This window comes from Dendrobates tinctorius, unplaced genomic scaffold, assembly GCF_039654945.1.
Source record: "Dendrobates tinctorius isolate UK_male_01 unplaced genomic scaffold, ASM3965494v1 ptg000140l, whole genome shotgun sequence".
Lineage (NCBI taxonomy): Eukaryota > Metazoa > Chordata > Amphibia > Anura > Dendrobatidae > Dendrobates > Dendrobates tinctorius.
Genome location: NW_027361808.1, coordinates 9,888,218 through 9,907,404, shown reverse-complemented (window position 1 = coordinate 9,907,404; position 19,187 = coordinate 9,888,218). Strand labels below are relative to the sequence as shown.

At 44.0% G+C, this 19,187-nt stretch overlaps 1 protein-coding gene across 2 annotated transcripts in view; it reads left to right on the top strand.

Moving 5' to 3' along the window:
- Positions 1-19,187, top strand: part of LOC141049023 (saccharopine dehydrogenase-like oxidoreductase) — a 173,372-nt gene that overhangs the window by 16,274 nt on the left and 137,911 nt on the right. For both annotated transcript variants that reach the window (XM_073545124.1, XM_073545123.1), the window contains exon 4: positions 4,289-4,418. In XM_073545124.1, the coding sequence (XP_073401225.1) occupies positions 4,289-4,418 (130 nt within the window). The remainder of the gene's footprint in view (positions 1-4,288; positions 4,419-19,187) is intronic.

The window sequence follows — 19,187 nt, the reverse complement described above, 5'->3', positions numbered from 1 at the left end:
GGCTCCTCTGGTTTTTTCGATCCCCAACGTACTGGCTTTTCTGCAGGCAGGGCTGGACGCGGGATTGGCTCCGAGTTCGCTCAGAACGCAAGTCTCGGCCCTGTCGGTGCTTTTCCAACGAAAGGTCGCTTCGGTCTGGCAGGTTAGGACGTTTATGCAAGGGGTCGCACATTTAGTACCCCCCTATAAGGCACCGATGGAATCATGGGACCTGAACTTAGTGCTCAGGGCCCTTCAGGAACCTCCCTTCGAACCGTTACAAGAAGTCTCCTTACCTTACCTGTCCAGGAAGGTCGTTTTTCTGGTAGCAATAACATCTATTAGGCGGGTTTCGGAACTGGCGGCTTTATCTTGTAAACCGCCGTTCCTGACTTTTTATAAGGATAAAGTAGTTTTAAGGCCAGCTCCCCCCTTCTTGCCGAAGGTTGTCTCTGCATTCCATATCAACGAAGACATTGTCTTACCCTCGTTTTGCCCGGCACCGGTGCATAGGGTAGAAAAGGCATTGCACACCCTGGATCTGGTAAGAGCCCTTAGGAGATATGTGACAAGGACAGCGCCATTCCGCCAGACAGACTCTCTATTCGTGATTCCAGAAGGGCGGCGGAAGGGACTCGCTGCGTCCAGAGCGACTTTGGCCAGATGGGTTCATCTGACAGTCCAAGAATCATATCAAATCAGTGGCACGCCGGTTCCGGCAGGGATCAGGGCACACTCGGCTCGAGCAGTGGGTGCCTCATGGGCACTGCGACACCAGGCTTCAGCGGAACAGGTGTGCAAAGCAGCTACCTGGTCCAGTTTGCATACGTTTGTCAAACATTATAACGTACATACCCAGGCATCCTCGGATGCAAGCCTGGGAAGAAAGATTCTCCAGGCAGCTGTTGCGCACCTCTAATCAGGGGCGCAAAATATCATGGATTGGGTGAGCTAAGATCCCGCCCAGGGACTGCTTTAGAACGTCCCACAGTCTCTGTGTCCCCCAATGAGACGAAGGAGAAACATGGATTTTTGTGAGTACTCACCGTAAAATCCTTTTCTCCGAGACGCTCATTGGGGGACACAGCACCCACCCTATTAGCCAGTTGGCATCTGTTTATTTTGAATTATACAAATCCTTATGTAAGGATCAGGGTGGTCCCTTTTTCAGACGTATAATTTCTTGCCTGAGTTTAAGGCGCGTTCTCCTACTGCTTATGCACTAAACTGAGTTACGCCCGGTCTGGGGGCGAGGGTGTATGCGGCGGAGGAGGAGCTAACCCTTTTTTTGTATACTTAGTGTCAGCCTCCAGACGGCAGAAACACACACCCACAGTCTCTGTGTCCCCCAATGAGCGTCTCGGAGAAAAGGATTTTACGGTGAGTACTCACAAAAATCCATGTTTTTGCTTCATTCTCTTTTGTGTTTTTTCATTTAAGACAAATTAAATGAAGATAATACCAAAGAATTTGTGTTTGCAATCATTTTCAGGAAGAAACTGAGTATTATCTGACAGAATTGCAGGGGTGTCAATACTTTTGGCCTCAACTGTAGCTCCAGGCTCCGCTGCCAAGCTAAACACCGCAGAGGATACGGAAACAGGACCCCGAACTCCACAGAAGTACCAGATTCACCTCTGTGACAACAGAGAGCTGCAACTCCAAGGCTGGCATACATAGAAAACTCTATTACCAACAGTCAGCTGATGTCATATGGCTATTTAACCCCTTACTGCCATTGGACGGGATAGTACGTCCAATGGCAGTACCCCCACTTTCATGACAGCTCCGGCGGTAAGCTTACATCTTTCCTGGGACATGTCAGCTGTTTTGAACAGCTAACATGTGCCCACAACAGACGCGGGTGGATTCGCGATCCACCTGCGCCTATTAACTAGTTAAATGCCCCTGTCAAACACTGACAGCGGCATTTAACACACGCTTCCAGCCATCGGGCCAGAAATATATGCACTGCTGACCCCATCACATGATGGGGGGTCATCGGTGCGTCAGCATAACAACCTGAGGTTTCCTTGAGATCTCTATGGTTGTTGATGCCGGATTCCTATGAGCCGCCACCCTGTAGTCGGCGCTCATAGCAATGCAGAAATTCTACTACATACAGGTGATCTGAGCATGGCCTGTATGTAGCAGAGGCGATCAAGCTATGGCAGTTTCTAGCCTCCCATGAAGAATATTGAAGCATGCCAAAAGTAAAAAAAAATAAATAAATAAATAAAAGTTTAAATCACCCCCCCTTTCGCCCCATTCAAAATAAAACAATAAAAAAAAACACACATACACATATTAGGTATCGCCGTGTTCAGAATCGCCCAATCAATAATAAAAAAAAAGGTTTAACGTGATCGCTAAACAACGTAGCGATTTTAAAAAAAGAAAAAAAAAAAAATCAAAACTCCAGAATTACTTTTTTTTTTTGCTCTCTGCGACATTGCATTAAAATGCAATAATGGGCGATCAAAAGAACGTATCTGCACAAAAGTGGTATCATTAAAAATGTCAGCCTGGCGTGCACAAATAAGCCCTCACCCAACCCGAGATCACGAATAATGGAGACGCTACGGGTGTCGGAAAATGGCGGATTTTTTTTTTTTTTAAGGAAAATTTGGAATTTTTTTTCACCACTTAGATAAAAAAGTACCTAGACATGTTTGGTGTCTATGAACTCATAATGACCTGGGGAATGATAATGGCAGGTTAGTGTTGGCTTTTTTGCTAGATTCACTAAATGCTAAGCAAAAAAACTTTTTTTGCAATTTCACTGCGCTTGGTTTTTTTTTCCTGTTTTCGAGTGCATGACATGCTAAAAGCAATTATGTTGTTCAAAAGTACAACTCGTCATGCAAAAAACAAGCCCTCACATGGCCATATTGATGTAAAAATAAAAAAGCTGTGGCTCTGGAAAAAAAGAAGAGCAAAAAAATGAAACCGGAAAAAGCGCCGGTCATTAAGGGGTTAAAGGATGGTGGAAGTGGTCACCACCCACATCAGCTGATCCGCAACAAAGCAGCTGCCAGCAAGGAAACTGACATGAACCCTTGCTGGCACGAAAGCAAAAAAAGTTTAGCTGAGGTAGAGCTGTCACAAATCCAAAAATGGATTGTGACACATGCATTAGCAATGCTGTTTTGAATAAGATGTCCGTGTGCTATCCGATTAAAAAAAAAAAAAAAACGAGCAAAAAAAACAAACTGAATATCACTAGTCTGATTTATAGGCTGTTGTGAAGGTACTGTCACACTAAGCGATATCGCTAGCAATATCGCTATAACTTGTGACGTTATAGCGATATCGCTGTGTCTGATACTTACCTACAACCCGCTCCCCCGCTGGTTATTGCTGATCGCGCGAGAACGTTCAGGACCGCTTCTCGTCGTCAGCTTCCTGCGGCGCTTCCTGCTGTGACGACGAGCGACGCGTGGAGCCGGGAGGGAGGACGCAGGATCGCCTGGTGTGACAGGTAAGTAGCGAACCCCGTCCCCAGCGATGTCGCTGGTGAGATCTGCCTGTGTGGCAGCTCACTAGCGACCACTTAGCGATGTACCAGCGATCCTGACCGCGTCATATCGCTGGTCGGGATCGCTGGTACATCGCTAAGTGTGACAGTACCTTGAGCGTGCCCTTATCGATAGGCTATAAGCCAGCATGGTGCACAACACCACACAAAGCCTTATCTGTGTGCATGTAGAGTGCTAATGAAACCCCAGGTGTGTGTGTCCAGATGTGTCTAGTTTCCCCAGACTAGTCTCCCGCACAGATGTTATCACACCCCTGTGGACATTGTCATTGTGGCATCATTGCCAGCATTCTGCAGAGCACGCCCATGCCTGTGGCTTTCTTTGCACACACCTTTGCTCCTTTTGAAGCTTGGTGTAATCTTTCTAGGTTGAGAGGTGCACTGCGCATGTCCAGAAGTGAGGAAGGCAGTTTAGAAAGCTTTTTTTATTTTTTAAACATGGGTCTAGGTGTTACACACTGTAAAGGGCAGGTTAAGCAGGGTATTTAGAAACATATAGTCTAATGCTGGTGGATTGGAGGGTATGGGGACCTGCCGGGTTCCCTTTAATTTATACCATCTATCAGCATTCAAAGCAAACTTTTAAATTATTGTTAAAATATATATGGGTATAAATCACAACTAAATGCAATGCATGTGTATATATAGATCATACTGTTTGCCATTGTATACATATGGCTCTATTATCTTGATATTTGCTTATCTTTTTGGCCTTTTCGTCCTATTGGGATATTCCTTTGTAATAATTACACTGTCTGGTTTTCTTCCCAGTTTCTTGAATCAATGCACATGAAGTATGACAGGCAGGCTGCAGACAACGGGGTATATGTTGTGGGCAGCAGTGGCTTTGACTCCATTCCTGCTGATCTAGGTGTCTTATTTACAAGGAACAGCATACAAGGTAAGGGCGGATACCCATCACCTTAAAATAAAACTGTCCAATATCTGTCCAGAAAAGTGGGACGAGTGTCATGCAATTTTTATCTCCTAGCACCCGAATGACATCCAATTTACATGTGAATGCGATCCGATTGCAATGCGATTTCATGTGCATGATCCTACGGAAATTCTGGACGTAATGAGTGGGCACTACTCTAAATTATACAACATAAAGGGGAGATTGGTGGACTTGGATCCCCAAATATTACAAAGTCGCATTTACAAGAGAGAGCTCTTCCCACAATTGATGCGGAAACAATTGTACAATTGGAAAATCAATTCTCGGAAGAGGAGATTGCCGATGCGATTAGAGACACTCCATTGGGGAAAAGTCCTGGCTCGGATGGTTTTTCATCATTATTCTATAAATCATATAGAGAGCAACTTGCCCCATTTCTCACTAGAGTGTTTAATGCAGTATCGATATCTTGCCCGTTCGCTCCACAATCTCTCGAGGCACACATTACAGTAATCCCAAAACCAGGTAAAGACTCCTCACTAGTTTCTAATTACCGTCCAATATCTTTACTGAATATTGATATTAAATTGTACGCCAAAATACTATCAAACAGATTAGCACCCATCCTCCCCTCAATAGTACATACTGACCAAGTGGGGTTTATGCAGGGAAGAGAGGCACGTGACAACGTGAACAAAACCATATCACTCGTGGCGAGTGCTCTGGCATCATCAAAACCATTAGGCCTGTTGTCAGTGGATGCAGAGAAAACGATTGACTGAGTACACTGGGGTTTTATGAGGGCAGCCCTTAGACAGATAGACCTGGGACATTGTTTTCTCAATAAGATTATGTCTTTGTATACATGCCCATTGGCTCGACTTAAAGTCAACGGATCTATTTCTTCACCAATAGAAATCCTTAATGGAACAAGACAGGGCTTCCCCCTATCCCCACTATTATATGTAATCGTCATAGAGCACCAGGCAATGGCAATCAGTAGGAACCCTAGTATACACGGGATATACATAGACCACAACACTTATAAAACTTCCCTGTATACTGATGACCTTCTACTGTACATGTCGCAACCACATATTACGTTTCCTTCTCTTATGAAGGAATTCTTACGATATGGAGACTTGAGTAATTTTAAAGTTAATTATTCCAAAACTGAGGCTCTAAATATATTCTTATCACCAACTGATATGCAATCGGCCAACCAAATTCAATCAAATACCTGGATATCCATATTCCCTCTAATCTTAGTAAGCTTTACTGTCTAAATTACCTTACCCTACTTGAAAAAACACTCAAAGACCTCGCTGCATATAACAAAAAAACTATTTTGTGGTTCGGGCGCATAAATGCGTTTAAAATGGATATTCTCCCCAGATTTCTATACATTTTTCAAGCAGTTCCCATTTTACCACCAACAAACTTTTTCAAAATGCTTAAATCTGCTATAATTAGATTTGTATGGAAACAAAATAAACATAGAATAAAGTATCAGATCCTTACCTGCTCCAAAGCGTCAGGGGGAGCGGGCCTACCAGACCTTCGCACATACCATCAGGCTTCCTTGATAGTTTGTTCGATTGGCAATATTATTCAAAATCAAAACAGTGGGTAAAGCTTGAACAGGGGTACTCCTCTACACCTTTGAAGCACCTCACATGGATTGAGTCCAAAGATAAAATACAGACTGCACCTCAGGGGCTCCTGATAAGAGATGTTGTGAAGGTCTGGGACCAAATAAAACAAAAAAAACACTAGTCAGATCCTACAGTCCACTTACCCCAAAATTCCCCAACCCAGAGTTCACACCAGGGAATCTGAAAACAAAATTCCTTTGCTGGAGCACACACTCGGACATCCGTCTTTGTCACATATTGACGGGATCAATTCTCAGAGAATCGCCTCCGTCTCACCTGATCTCTCTCATATATAGTTTCCTAAACCAATCATCCTCCTCTACGGGCCCTAACTTTATCCAAGCATGGGAAAACGAATTACACATCACTCTCCCAGAAGAAGGCAAACAAAAAGCATATCTATTTACCCATAAAATGTCAGGGGCAGGATACGCTGAAGAAAGAAATTGCAAGATTCTTAAAGGTGGAATCACTACCCGACAAAGCTGAATACAATGTTTCCAACTGTGTCGGATACATGCTGGCGCTGCGGGAGTAGAGAGAGGAACAATGCTCCATATATGGTGGAACTGCAACAAAATAAAGCCTTTTTGGGAGGGGGTGTATTCGGCCTACCTTAAGATTACAGGTGAAAAGATTCCGCTTGTATCCTAGATAGCCCTGCTTTCAGTACTACCAGGATCTATTAGATTACAGAAATGCAGTCTCCTACGTTTTTCTGACTGCGGCACTCTCGGTGATTCCCAGGCACTGGCGATCAATGGCAACCCCATCTATGTCTGAATGGCAGCAAGAGCTCTCCCACATATGCTACATGGAGGAATTATCCACAGAAGCATCTGGAGACCATAACAAATTTATCCAAGTCTGGCGGCCCTGGATCCAACTTAGGGATTCACCAAACCTCCAATCATTATTTACCTGATCAAGACCATTAGTAGGTGACATCAGCTGCACAAGCTCTGCTCCTCCCCCCCTTTTTTGTTTTCTCTCTCCCTTCTCACTCTTTCTCCCCTTGTCCCTTCCTCCTTTCCCTTTCATTCATGCCATTATCATTTCATCTTTTAGTAAAATCATTCAGAATATACATTTATCGGTTCAATTTTGCTCTCCGGCCCGGTGACCCTAACAGACATTTTTAAGTTAATACACAGCTCTTGTTATTGTTATGTAAGGTATTTCTAAACACAATTAACATAGGAAGTAGTGTACGTCATATTACTCATATTGTTTTGAAATATTCTTGGCAATATCTTGGCTTGATTACCTTTGTTAGGGCCCTGACGGCCGGGATTCTTAGGCTATGTGCACACGTTGCGGATTCCGCACGGAAACGCAGGTAAAACCGCAGGTAAAGTGACCTGCGGTTTGGTCTGCGGTTTTGCCCTTCGGTTTCACACCTCTACTATGTTTAGTAAAACATAAACCGCCCAAACAGTTGACATGCTGCAGTTTGTAAACCGCAGCAAAACCGCGCGGAAAAAACTGCAGCGTGAGCACAGCGTTTTTGAAAACCCATAGGCTTTCATTTTACTGTACCATGTCAGTGGAACTGCTGCGTTTCCGCAGGGCCAAAACCACTGCGGAAACGCAGCAGAATCCGCAACGTGTGCACATAGACTTACGTTTCTTGTTAATGTTTATTTATGTGAGAAAATTCAATAAAAACAATTGAACAAAAAAGTTGTGCCAGAAAATGGTACCAATAAAAACGGCAACTTGTCCCACAAAAAACAAGCCCTCACATGATTTTGTCTAGCGAAATACGGAAAAATTATCGTTTTCAAAATATGGCAATGCAAAAACTAGTTTTTGCAAAAAAAAAAAGCATCTTTTAGTGCGTGACAGCAGCCAAACATAAAAACCCATTATAAATCTGATATCGCACCGACCCAAAGAATAATGTCGTCTAATCTCTTATACCACAAGAGGAATGGAGTATAAAATAAAACCAATTCTTCTTTCATTTGGTTATTCTGCCTCCCAAAGATCGCAGTAGGGCTCTTCTCACATTTATCCTGTGCTCTGCGCTGAGTGCTTACATCGGGGTGTCCGTGTAGATCTCTGAAATGCATGAATCAGACGACACTCTCGGAGGAAGATTCCCTATAATGAGGCAGATGAAGGCACTGTGAACACAGTCTGACCTGTGATCTTTTCGTGGCCGTCTTTTTAAGTGTGCATGAATGTGCAGTCAGTCATATTTTTGTGCACTTCTGACTAGAAGGAAACCGCTGAAGAGAGGCCAGACTTAGTCTAGAGTAACTCTGCTGCTTCTCTGGGGTTTCATCTGAATCACACCACTTAGAGATTTAAATGAAAACCCATAAGTGCTCAACATAGAGCGCTAAATAAATATAATCCCAAACATTATGTAAAATGTTCCTAAAAAAGCTTCAAATCAATCCACAAAAAAGGCAAGTCCCCACTCAGACCTGTCATCCGTCAATGAAAATATAGGAGAATCAACGTTACTGGAAGCAAAATGGCTCTGGAGAAACGCTATGGCTCTCTCCCCCCAAAAGAAAACCAGCTAATTCTGCACTTCCAAATCCTAATGTCCCCTCTACTCTGAGCCCCAGTGTGCCTAAACCACATTTAACGCCTCATGTTTGGCATTTCTGTAGTGATGATAGCCCTCCTAATTTACAGGTGTGTGTCTCCAGAAGCCCAAGCTGGGCATTACAACATACGGACCACTATAACCTACTGGGGAAATCGTCACTATACCTGTAGATAAATTCCCAAAGGGCTATCATTTCCGAAATGCGGCCACTTGATGGCAGATTCTGCTGCTCTTGCATTTAGAGGCTCTGTATATGAAGTCTGCAAACTATTCTAGCAAAATCTGCGCTCCAGGAGGCAAATAGTGCTCTGCTAATCCAGTCTCTCATCATATAGCTAAGCAGTACTGTGCAGCTATATATAGGGTATTTCTACATTCAGCAGAAATTGTGGGACAAATCTTGGTGCCATTTTTAACCATTTCCACTTGTGAAAATGTAAAATCTTGGGCTAAAACAAATTATATTTTTTTTTTTTTTTTTTTTTTTAAATTCGTTTATTAAACCATAGATAGGGTATACAATATACAAACTGACAAATGATGAGAAATACCATATAAAGCATATATATTTCACAAAGCATTAATTTCAAACAGTGTAGGTATACCGGTTGCTTACAGAATAAAGCATAATGTCAATTACCTTACACTAGTCTGCATGGTATTATTCAAACAATAAAGCCTGTCAAGCCTCTAAACCATTACTATAACTACCAAACGACAACTAATTGCAGCCTGTGTCCACATAATTAGCTCTTTATCATGTGACGTCTCCATCCTACAAAGTGAGATGAGAGGAATTCCACCCCCCCATATCTCCTCAAATTTACCCGGGCACCCTCTGTTTTGGTACAGCGTTCGCTCGTATGGTATAATAGAGTTTACCAATTCAATCCAGGCCCTAAGGGAGGGATCCGAACCCCCATCCACCGCAATGCCAGTGTCACGGTCCTGTCAGTGCTGGCGTGCAGTCACCGCGGAGCAAGGACTCACCCACACTGCAGAGGGGCCCGGGGTCAGACACGACCGGATAGTTCAAGCAAACAGGACCTGGGGAAGCTAAAGTCAGTGAGCAGTGAAGGACCTACGGTCATGTGACCACAAGGGGCGGGGTTTAGTGTCCTGTCAGAAGCAAAATACTATACAGGAATACTCAAAGTCAGACAAACCGGGTCATACACAGAGATAACAATAAAGTACCAGGGATGAGACAGAATGGATAGTCGGGGACAGGCAGTGGTCAAAGCCAAACAGACATAGAAGGTACCAAGCAGAATCCAACAAGCAGTATCCAGAGAACAGACCGAGTCATACACAGAGTATCAGGCAAACAAGAACACAGCACAAGCACACTCAGGGGTCACCACACTATGCCAAGGGCGAAAGTATAACTGACTGGGATGGGAGCGTCCTGAGGCTATACGAAGCTTTCCCAGAACCAGGGAGAGGCCACAATCATAAGCCCCAGGTGTGCAGGTAAGCCTGCACTGGGATCACAACCTTTAACCCCAGAAATGCCAGTCATCAGCACTGGTTCCAGACATTAACCCCACATATGCGAGTCAAACCCGCACTGAGATCATGACAGTACCCCCCTCTCAACAGGGGGCCTCTGGACCCCCAGGCTTGCCCGGGTACTTAGCATGGAAAGCCCGCACTAGGCGATGAGCATGCATCAACCGGGCCGGTACCCAGGATCTGTCTTCTGGACCATACCCCTTCCAGTGAACCAGGTACTGTACCGACCGCCATACCAACCTGGAATCTACGATATGACCAACCTCGTACTCCACCTACCCCTCGACCAAAACAGGAGGAGCAGCGGACTCGGAGTCCCCCCGGACTGTTTCAAAAGGTTTCAGTAGAGATTTGTGGAAGACGTTAGGGATCTTGAAAGAGGGTGGAAGGCACAGCCTATACGGCACTGGATTGATTTTTTTTTCCACAATCTCGTATGGGCCAATGAATTTTGGCCCCAACTTGGCTGAAGGAACCTTCAACTTTAATGTTTCGCATGGAGAGCCAAACCTTGTCTCCAACCTGAAACGTGGGCCCTGGTGTTCGTTTCCTGTCCGCGAAAAACTTATACCTGCCCTGAGACCTAGATATACTCCGCTGGACTTCTGCCCACATATTCTGTAATCGCTGAACAGAGCCCTCAGCCCCGGGACACCCCGAGTCCAGACGAGAAAACTCACCAAAATGAGGACTAAACCCATAATTGATCAAAAAGGAGTCTTACCCGTGGATGGACTCACCCGACTATTGAAGGCAAACTCAGCCAACGGCAGTGCATCGCACCAGTCATTCTGTCTAGCAGAGGTTAGACACCTGAGGATCTGTTCCAGGGACTGGTTAGTGCGTTCCGTCTGACCATTGCTCTCAGGATGGTATGCAGATGAAAAGGACAGAGACATCCCTAATTTTTTGCAGAAAGCACGCCAAAACTTAGCCACAAACTGCACACCACGATCAGACACCACATTCAGGGGTACCCCATGCAACCGGATCACACAAACAATTTGGATAAACTCTCAGCTGACGGTAGTGCGGACAGGGGTACAAAATGAGCCTGCTTAGAAAACCTGTTAACCACTACCCTTACCACCGTATTACCCTTAGTTGGAGGGAGATTGGTAACAAAATCCATGGATAAGTGAGTCCATGGTCTATCGGGCACTGCCAAGGGCATCAGCTCCCCTGCCGGCCGGCTATGAGAGCTTTTGGAACGAGCGCAGACCCCACAACCAGCAATTAATTTTTTTATGTCTGAACCAAGGGTAGGCCACCAAAAGATCTTAGCGACTGCCAGACGCGTGGCTGAAATACCGGTGTGAGCACTCAGCTTGGATTCGTGGAACTCCTGCAAGAGTTTCAGGCGACGTTGCTCTGGGACAAACAGCTTACCCCCCGTCTTGGCCGCCGGAGCCCGCGACTGGGCCCCCTGAATCTCCCGTTCCAATTCAGACGAGACCTCTGCTAACACAACCCCAGGGTGAAGAATGGGGGACGGTGGCTCGGGGGGAGTCACCGGTTGAAAACTGCATGATAAGGAGTCAGCCTTGACATTCTTAGACCCTGGACGAAATGTAATCATAAACTGAAAACGGGAAAAAAAAGTGACCAACGGGCCTGTCTGGGCGTTAGTCTTTTAGCAGACGTATGACAAATTTTTGTGATCCGTGATCACTGTAACCGGGTGACTGGCCCCCTCCAAAATGTGCCTCCATTCTTCAAACGCCAATTTGACCGCAAGAAGCTCTCTATTGCCTACGTCGTAATTTCTTTCCGCAGCAGAGAACTTCTTGGAAAAGAAAGCACATGGCCTGAGGTTGGTTAGAGTGGCAGGCCCTTGGGACAACACCGCCACCACCCCCACCTCGGAGGCGTCCACTTCCACGACGAATGGTTTGGACGGATCTGGCTGTACTAACACGGGAGCAGACATAAAGCTTCTTTTCAGGGTCGCAAAGGCCTCTTTTGCGAGCGAGGACCAGTTTCTCACATCAGCACCTTTACATGTAAGATCTGTGAGTGGCTTGACCACCTGTGAAAACCCCCGAATAAATTTGCGGAAATAATTGGCAAACCCCAAAAAGTGCTGAAGACCCTTAAGGTCTCGGGGTTCCACCCAATCCGCAATGGCCTGCACCTTCTTGGGGTCCATGCGAAAACCCTCACAGGACACAATCCCAAAAAAGACAATTCTTGAACAAAAAACACATTTCTCCTATTTGGCATACAGATGATTTTCCCTCAGTCTTTGGAGAACGGTTCGTACATGATTCAGATGAGATTGACTGTCGGGAGAGTATATCATAATATCGTCAAAGTAAATGACGACAAAACGACCAAAGAGATCCGAGAATACCATGTTGATGATATTCTGAAATATGGCTGGGGCATTGGTAAATCCAAACGGCATGACTAAATTTTCAAACAGTCGTGAGGAACGCGGTTTTCCATTCAACCCCCTCCCGGACCCTTATCAAATTATATGCCCCCCCCCGAAGATCCAGTTTGGATAACCATTTTGCCCCTGAAAATTGGTTACACAAATCGGGAATCAAAGGAAAGGGTGTACGTATTTTGTACAGTAATCTTGTTGAGCTCACAAAAATCGAGGCAGGGACGTAAACCGCCATCTTTTTTCTTTACAAAAAAAACCCCTGCCACCACAGGTGAGACTGAGGGACGTATGTGTCCTTTGCGAAGACTCTCGGCAATGTAATCTTTCATGGCCAAGCGCTCAGGGCCAGATAAATTAAACAGATGGGCTTTAGGCAATTTAGCTCCCGGGACTAATTCGATAGCGCAGTCAAAGGGTCTATGTGGCGGCAACGTCTCGGCCTCGCTTTCAGAGAAGACATCTTCGAATTCTTTCAGGTACTCCGGAATACCTTCCAGCTCAACAGATGACACAGATACAGATTTAACAGGTTCAACCAATAGTGCAGACTTATCACATAACATCGAATCATTAAACCCCCACTGAACAATCTACCCCGTTTTCCAGTTAATGACTGGGTTATGGCGTTGTAACCAGGGCATGCCTAACACCAATCCTGCTGGTAGATTGTCCAGAACCAAACAACTTAAGTTTTCCACATGGGTAGCGCCTACTTTGAGCGAAAACAAGTCAGACATAAAGAGAATTCCCTCTTTAGTGAGGGGGGAGGAGTCAATGGCCACCACTTTGATCGGAACCTTAAGTCTAACTGTCCCTATCTTACAGCATGTGACCAATTGGGAGTCAATGAGATTGATGGATGATCCGCAGTCCACGAAAGCTGTAGAGGGAAAACAACAACCGTCCACTAACAGGTCCACATGAAGCAACACCTTAGAAAACGAGGAAAAGGGTACCTGAGGGTCTGAGTAGTCTCCCCGCTGACTACCCAGACCTAGTCGTTTCCCGTCGACCGGGTTGAGGATGGACAATCAGGGCACTCCCTTTTCCAATGTCCCGTTTTACCACAGTAGAAGCATATCTGCTTTTCTCTCCGGCGTTGTCTCTCCTTTTCCTTCAGGGAGAGAGCCCCTATGTCCATGGGCACAGAGAGTCTCTTTTCCACTAAGGAACAATGAAGTCTCCGCCTGCATCACTCCCCTGGCCCGCAGCCTGCGCTCCATCCGGACGGCCTGGGTCATGGCGTCCTCGAGTGAGTTAGGTGGGGGATGTAATGTCAAGGCATCCTGTAGCCGCTCGGACAAGCCTATGCGAAAGAGTCCTCAGAGTGCGTCGTCGTCCCAAGAGACCTCTGCGGCCCAGCGGCGGAATTCTGTACAAAACCACTCAGCCGAGTGTTTCCCCTGACACACTCATCACTATGTCCTCTGCCAATCGCACTCGGTCCGGCTCATCATTTATGTGCCCGAGGGCCTCAAAAAACGCATTCACAGACACTCTCTCAGGGGCAGTGGGAGGAAGGGAGAAAGCCCAAGCTTGTGGGGACCCTCTTAACAGAGACATAATGACCCCAACCCTCTGACTTTTGTCCCCAGAGGAACGTGGCCTCAAACTAAAGAAGAGTTTGCACCCCTCCATGAAGACCCTGAACTCCTTTTTGTTTCCAGAAAAGAAATCAGGCAGTTTAACAGGTGGTTCTGGGGACACCAAAACAACATCACTCACCCCAGCCCCCAGAGACCCAGCAGCTAAAGCCCCCCGCACGGTCTCAGAAACCTGTTGTTGAGAACGAGCCAGAGCTTGCTGCTCCAGAGATAAACCCTGAAAACATCTGACTCAGATTTTTCATTTGCTCAGCAAGAGATTGTACGGTCGGTTATAATGTCACGGTCCTGTGAGCGCCGGCGTGCAGTCACCGCGGAGCAAGGACTTACCCACACTGCAAAGGGGCTCGGGGTCAGACGCGACCGGATAGTTCAAGCAAACAGAACCTGGAGAAGCTAAAGTCGGTGAGCAGTGAAGGACCCCTGGTCATGTGATCGCAAGGGGGCGGGGCTTAGCGTCCTGCTGTCAGAGATAGGCGGAATACTTAAAGTCAGGCAAAGCGGGTCATACACAGAGAAACAAAGTACCAGGGATGAGACAGAACGGATAGTCGGGGACAGGCAGTCGTCAAAGCAAAACAGACATAGAAGGTACCAAGCAGAATCCAACAAGCAGTATCCAGAGAACAGACTGAGTCATACACAGAGTATCAGGCAAACAAGAACACAGCACAAGCACACTCAGGGGTCACCACACTATGCCAAGGGCGAAAGTATAACTGACTGGGATGGGAGCATCCTGAGGCTATAAGAAGCTTTCCTAGAACCAGGGAGAGGCCACAATCATAAGCCCCAGGTGTGCAGGTAAGCCTGCACTGGGATCACAACCTTTAACCCCAGAAATGCCAGTCATCAGCACTGGTTCCAGACATTAACCCCACTTGTGCGAGTCAAACCCGCACTGAGATCATGACAGCCAGTACCTTCCGTGCCATGAACAACATCTCCCGCAAGAAAATCCCTGTATAGTGTCCCCACATCTCGTCGTCCCACACCCCAAGCAAACTAATGGCTCAAGGGGAACAGGAATTTGTACCAGGGAAGTTAATAATGATGTCACCTCTTTCCAATAATGTGCTATAACTGGACACTGCCAGATCATGTGAATAAGATCTGCATCTAGTATGACATCTCAAACATTCCGAAGACTGGAGTCAGAGTCAAATATGATTGGTTTATAATGAATAGTTGTATCATCTTGTTGTTAATGGGCGGAGACACCTTAGTTGGTGACTCCAGGATTTCCTCCCACTCCTCTCTGTTATGAATGGGTCACCGAGGAGAAAAACAACACAAGCTAAGTGTCAGAAAACCAGAGAGGTTGGTAACTATGCAGCTTGTAGATCCCTGATCCTAACCACACAATTAGCATTATTATTACACAAAAAGGTCCTTAACAACCCCAAGTAAGTTAGTCCACTCTGAACACCTTATATTACATAATCACATACTTCAAAAACTACCCATTTGTTTTTTGAAGAAAAAGGAGTGAGACATATTTAATATAAAAATATAAATCTAAATCTTTATTAATCCATCCATTTAAATAAAAAAATAAGAAAGGTTTAGGAACAGAAAGAGAGGGACAATGGGTCTAAGATAATTCATGCCACCTGGTAAGTGCCATGTTCACAAAATGGTTCTATGAGTTCTGATTCATATGCACAGTAACCATGGAGCAAATTTAAAGCAAAGTGACACATTCACCATTTAAAGATCTATAACAGATTAACATTAGTTAGGTATCTCAATGCCTTGAAATATATTATACAAAGACATTTTTTGAATAATTTTCATTGCACCATCGCACACTATTAGATGCCCATTTTACTATGCATTAAAATCCATGTAAAGTATCATTGTATTATTCAGACTCATGTGAGACCAATATATCTCCCTTGTGAACAAACACATAGACGCTCCCAAAACATAGGGGGATTAATGATCACGGACACATTACCTGGATCCTGGTGGCTAAATGACTATGAAGGAAAGCCCAGTCCCTCTGCCCCGACGCGCACGTTTCGCCCAGCTTCATCGGGGGGCGTGTTTGGGCAGAGGGTGAATAGCCCTTAAATAACAGTCAGAGACTCTTAATTAGCGATTTTAATTGTTCACCGGGTGTACGTGATGTTCTGTGGCGCAGGCGCAGAACACGCAACGCTCTTGTAAAAGGACACAAGCGCGCGGCCCGGTGGATTACCCACAATCCACCTCACCAATCAGGTGACCAGTGGGCGGGCACGCCAGCGTTCTTGGCCGCGCGTCATGTATCTGGAGCGAGCGCGAATCAGCACATGCGCACTTCAACACTACACCCATGGAACAACGTCAGATACATTTCACAGAGGTAAATTCACTGCGATATTATAATTGATACACATGATAATTTAAATAAACATAGGAAATATACAGATCATACTCTTTCTTAAAACTATATTGTGTTATACATAATAATATACATCATGCATTAGTGCACATAGTTAATAGTAATATAATAATAATAATATTTATCAAAAATACAGACTTCACTTTACATTATGTACTGTGCAAGAGTGATAAATTCTAGGATTTACATTTCTTTATAAACAAAATATATTAATATAAAAATTCTTCACATTATAAAAATCGCAAGTGTCATGTCCAATGGACACTATATGACACCGGACCAATAGGCTAAGCATCACACTGTGTCCCATGAACCATGGGCTTTATATATATATCTAAAAAAACCATAAGTGATGCAAAATAGAGTGAAAAAATAAACAAATAATGTATTACACTCACATATAATACCGCATAATAATCATATTTCCGTGTATATTATTTTTCAATCAATTTTTTAAAAAAAACACAATGTCTAACATATGAATATTGATGAATATTCGTTGCTGAATTACTTAATCTTCCATTCATAGTATTTTTCCTCTGATCATTTTCCTTTTATATATATGTATAACACAATCTTCCGCCCTTTGTTTCTTCCTCTTGTGGCCACCAGACGGACAGCAGAAAAACTCCAATTATTATACAAAAACGGTACTCCAACTGCTTAAAGGCTTTTAAATAAGAGAAAGAAGAAAAGAATGTTTAAAAATAATAAAATAACTTTAAAACAATTAAAATATCACCCTATACCTCAAAATCTATCAGGAGAAGAAAGAAGTCCTAAAGAAATGACCCAAAACCATCATTCTCATTGAGACCTTGTGGACTCAAGGTTCCCAATCTAAATATCCATTTGCATTCCAGTCTAGCTAAGCACTTCCCGAGATCACCACCCCTGAAGCCCAAGTCTATCATGTCGATTCCCCTAATTTTCAATAGATGCGCTTTACATCCATGATACTGTTTAAAATGTTGCGGTATTGTTTTTAATGGTGCCTCATTAACTACCGATTTTGCTTTCTCTATATCCAAACAGTGCTCTCTTGTGCGTACCTTTAATTCTCGAGTTGTTAATCCGATATAAGCCTTATTACAAGGACATGTAGCTTGATAAATCACACCCTTTGTAGTGCAAGTGATATATTTTCTTATACTAAAAGTCCTTGATCCATCGTGATTTTCAAAGACACTAGTTTTTATTAAATTAGCACAAGCCTTGCACAGACCACATGGAAAAAATCCTTTTTTTTGGTTTTCTGCCTTTTCCAAATTCTCTCTGCGACATGGGTCATAATGACTGTTTACAAGACGGTCACGCAAATTGCGTGAACGTCTTGCAACCACCAAGGGATATGGATCCAATACTTTTTTAAGAATTGGGTCCGTAAGTAGCACATTCCAATGTTTTTTCAGAATATCCTTGAATTCGCCCCACTGGTTGTGATAGTTGGTTATAAATCTCACCTTTTTTATCCACCATTTCGTCACCAGGGGCCTTTTTTTGGAACAACAGAGTGTTTCTTGGGGAATTCTTTGCTCTGTTATAACCTTTCCGAATACTTCTTTTACTATATCCTCTCTCTTGAAACCGATGGGAAAGATCTCTTGCCTGTATTTCAAATTGTCGATCATCTGAACATATTCTTTTGATTCAAAGAAACTGTCCTATAGGAATGCCCTGTATCAATGCTTTCGGATGAGCAGAACTGGCATGCAATAATGCATTAGTAGCTGTTGACTTTCGAAACACCGTTGTGGATAGGGAACCTTCAGGAACTGCCGAAATAACAAGATCCAAAAATTCAATACTCCGACCGTATTTATAGGTCAGATGGATATTATAAGAGTTGTTGTTAAGACTCAACATTGTTTTTTCCAAATCATCTATAGGGCCCTCCCAAATGAACAAGACATCGTCTATAAATCTAATCCAATTTTGAATTCTGCTCATTCCTGGTATATTATCATCTTGAAAAATTTCCCGTTCCCAAAAGCCCAAAAAAAGATTTGCATAAGAGGGGGCACATGAGGCCCCCATTGCAGTTCCCTGCTTCTGTAAAAAAAATTTTTTGTTAAAAGTAAAAGCATTATGTTTCAAAACAAAATCCAACAAAATAAGGACCAATTCTGCCATGGGTTTAGATATATTGCTGGTCTGCAGGAACCATCTTGTTGCCCTTATGCCATCATCATGTCTTATTGATGTGTAAAGTGACTCAACATCTGCAGACACCAACACCATGTCGGAGTTCAGATGGACCTGATCAAGATGACATAAGGCCGCTGTTGTATCTTTTATGAATGATGGTAGTTCATAAATCAAAGGTTTTAAAAAATAATCTATAATGTCACATATGGTTTCACACAAACCAGCCTTACCCGACACAATTGGTCTTCCTGGAGGGTCTATAATATCCTTGTGAATCTTTGGAATTAAATAAAAAGTTGGTAATTTCGGGTGTAATCTTTCAAAAATGTCTACAAGTTTTTTAGGAATGATGTTCTGTTCGAAAGCCGCTGTTAAAATGTCAATCAATTCTTGCTGGAATTTAGTAATTGGATTAAAAGTGAGCTGCTTGTAACAATCCAGATTTTGAAGCAACTTGTTGGCCTGTGCTTCATACATCTGATTGGGCCAAATTACAATATTTC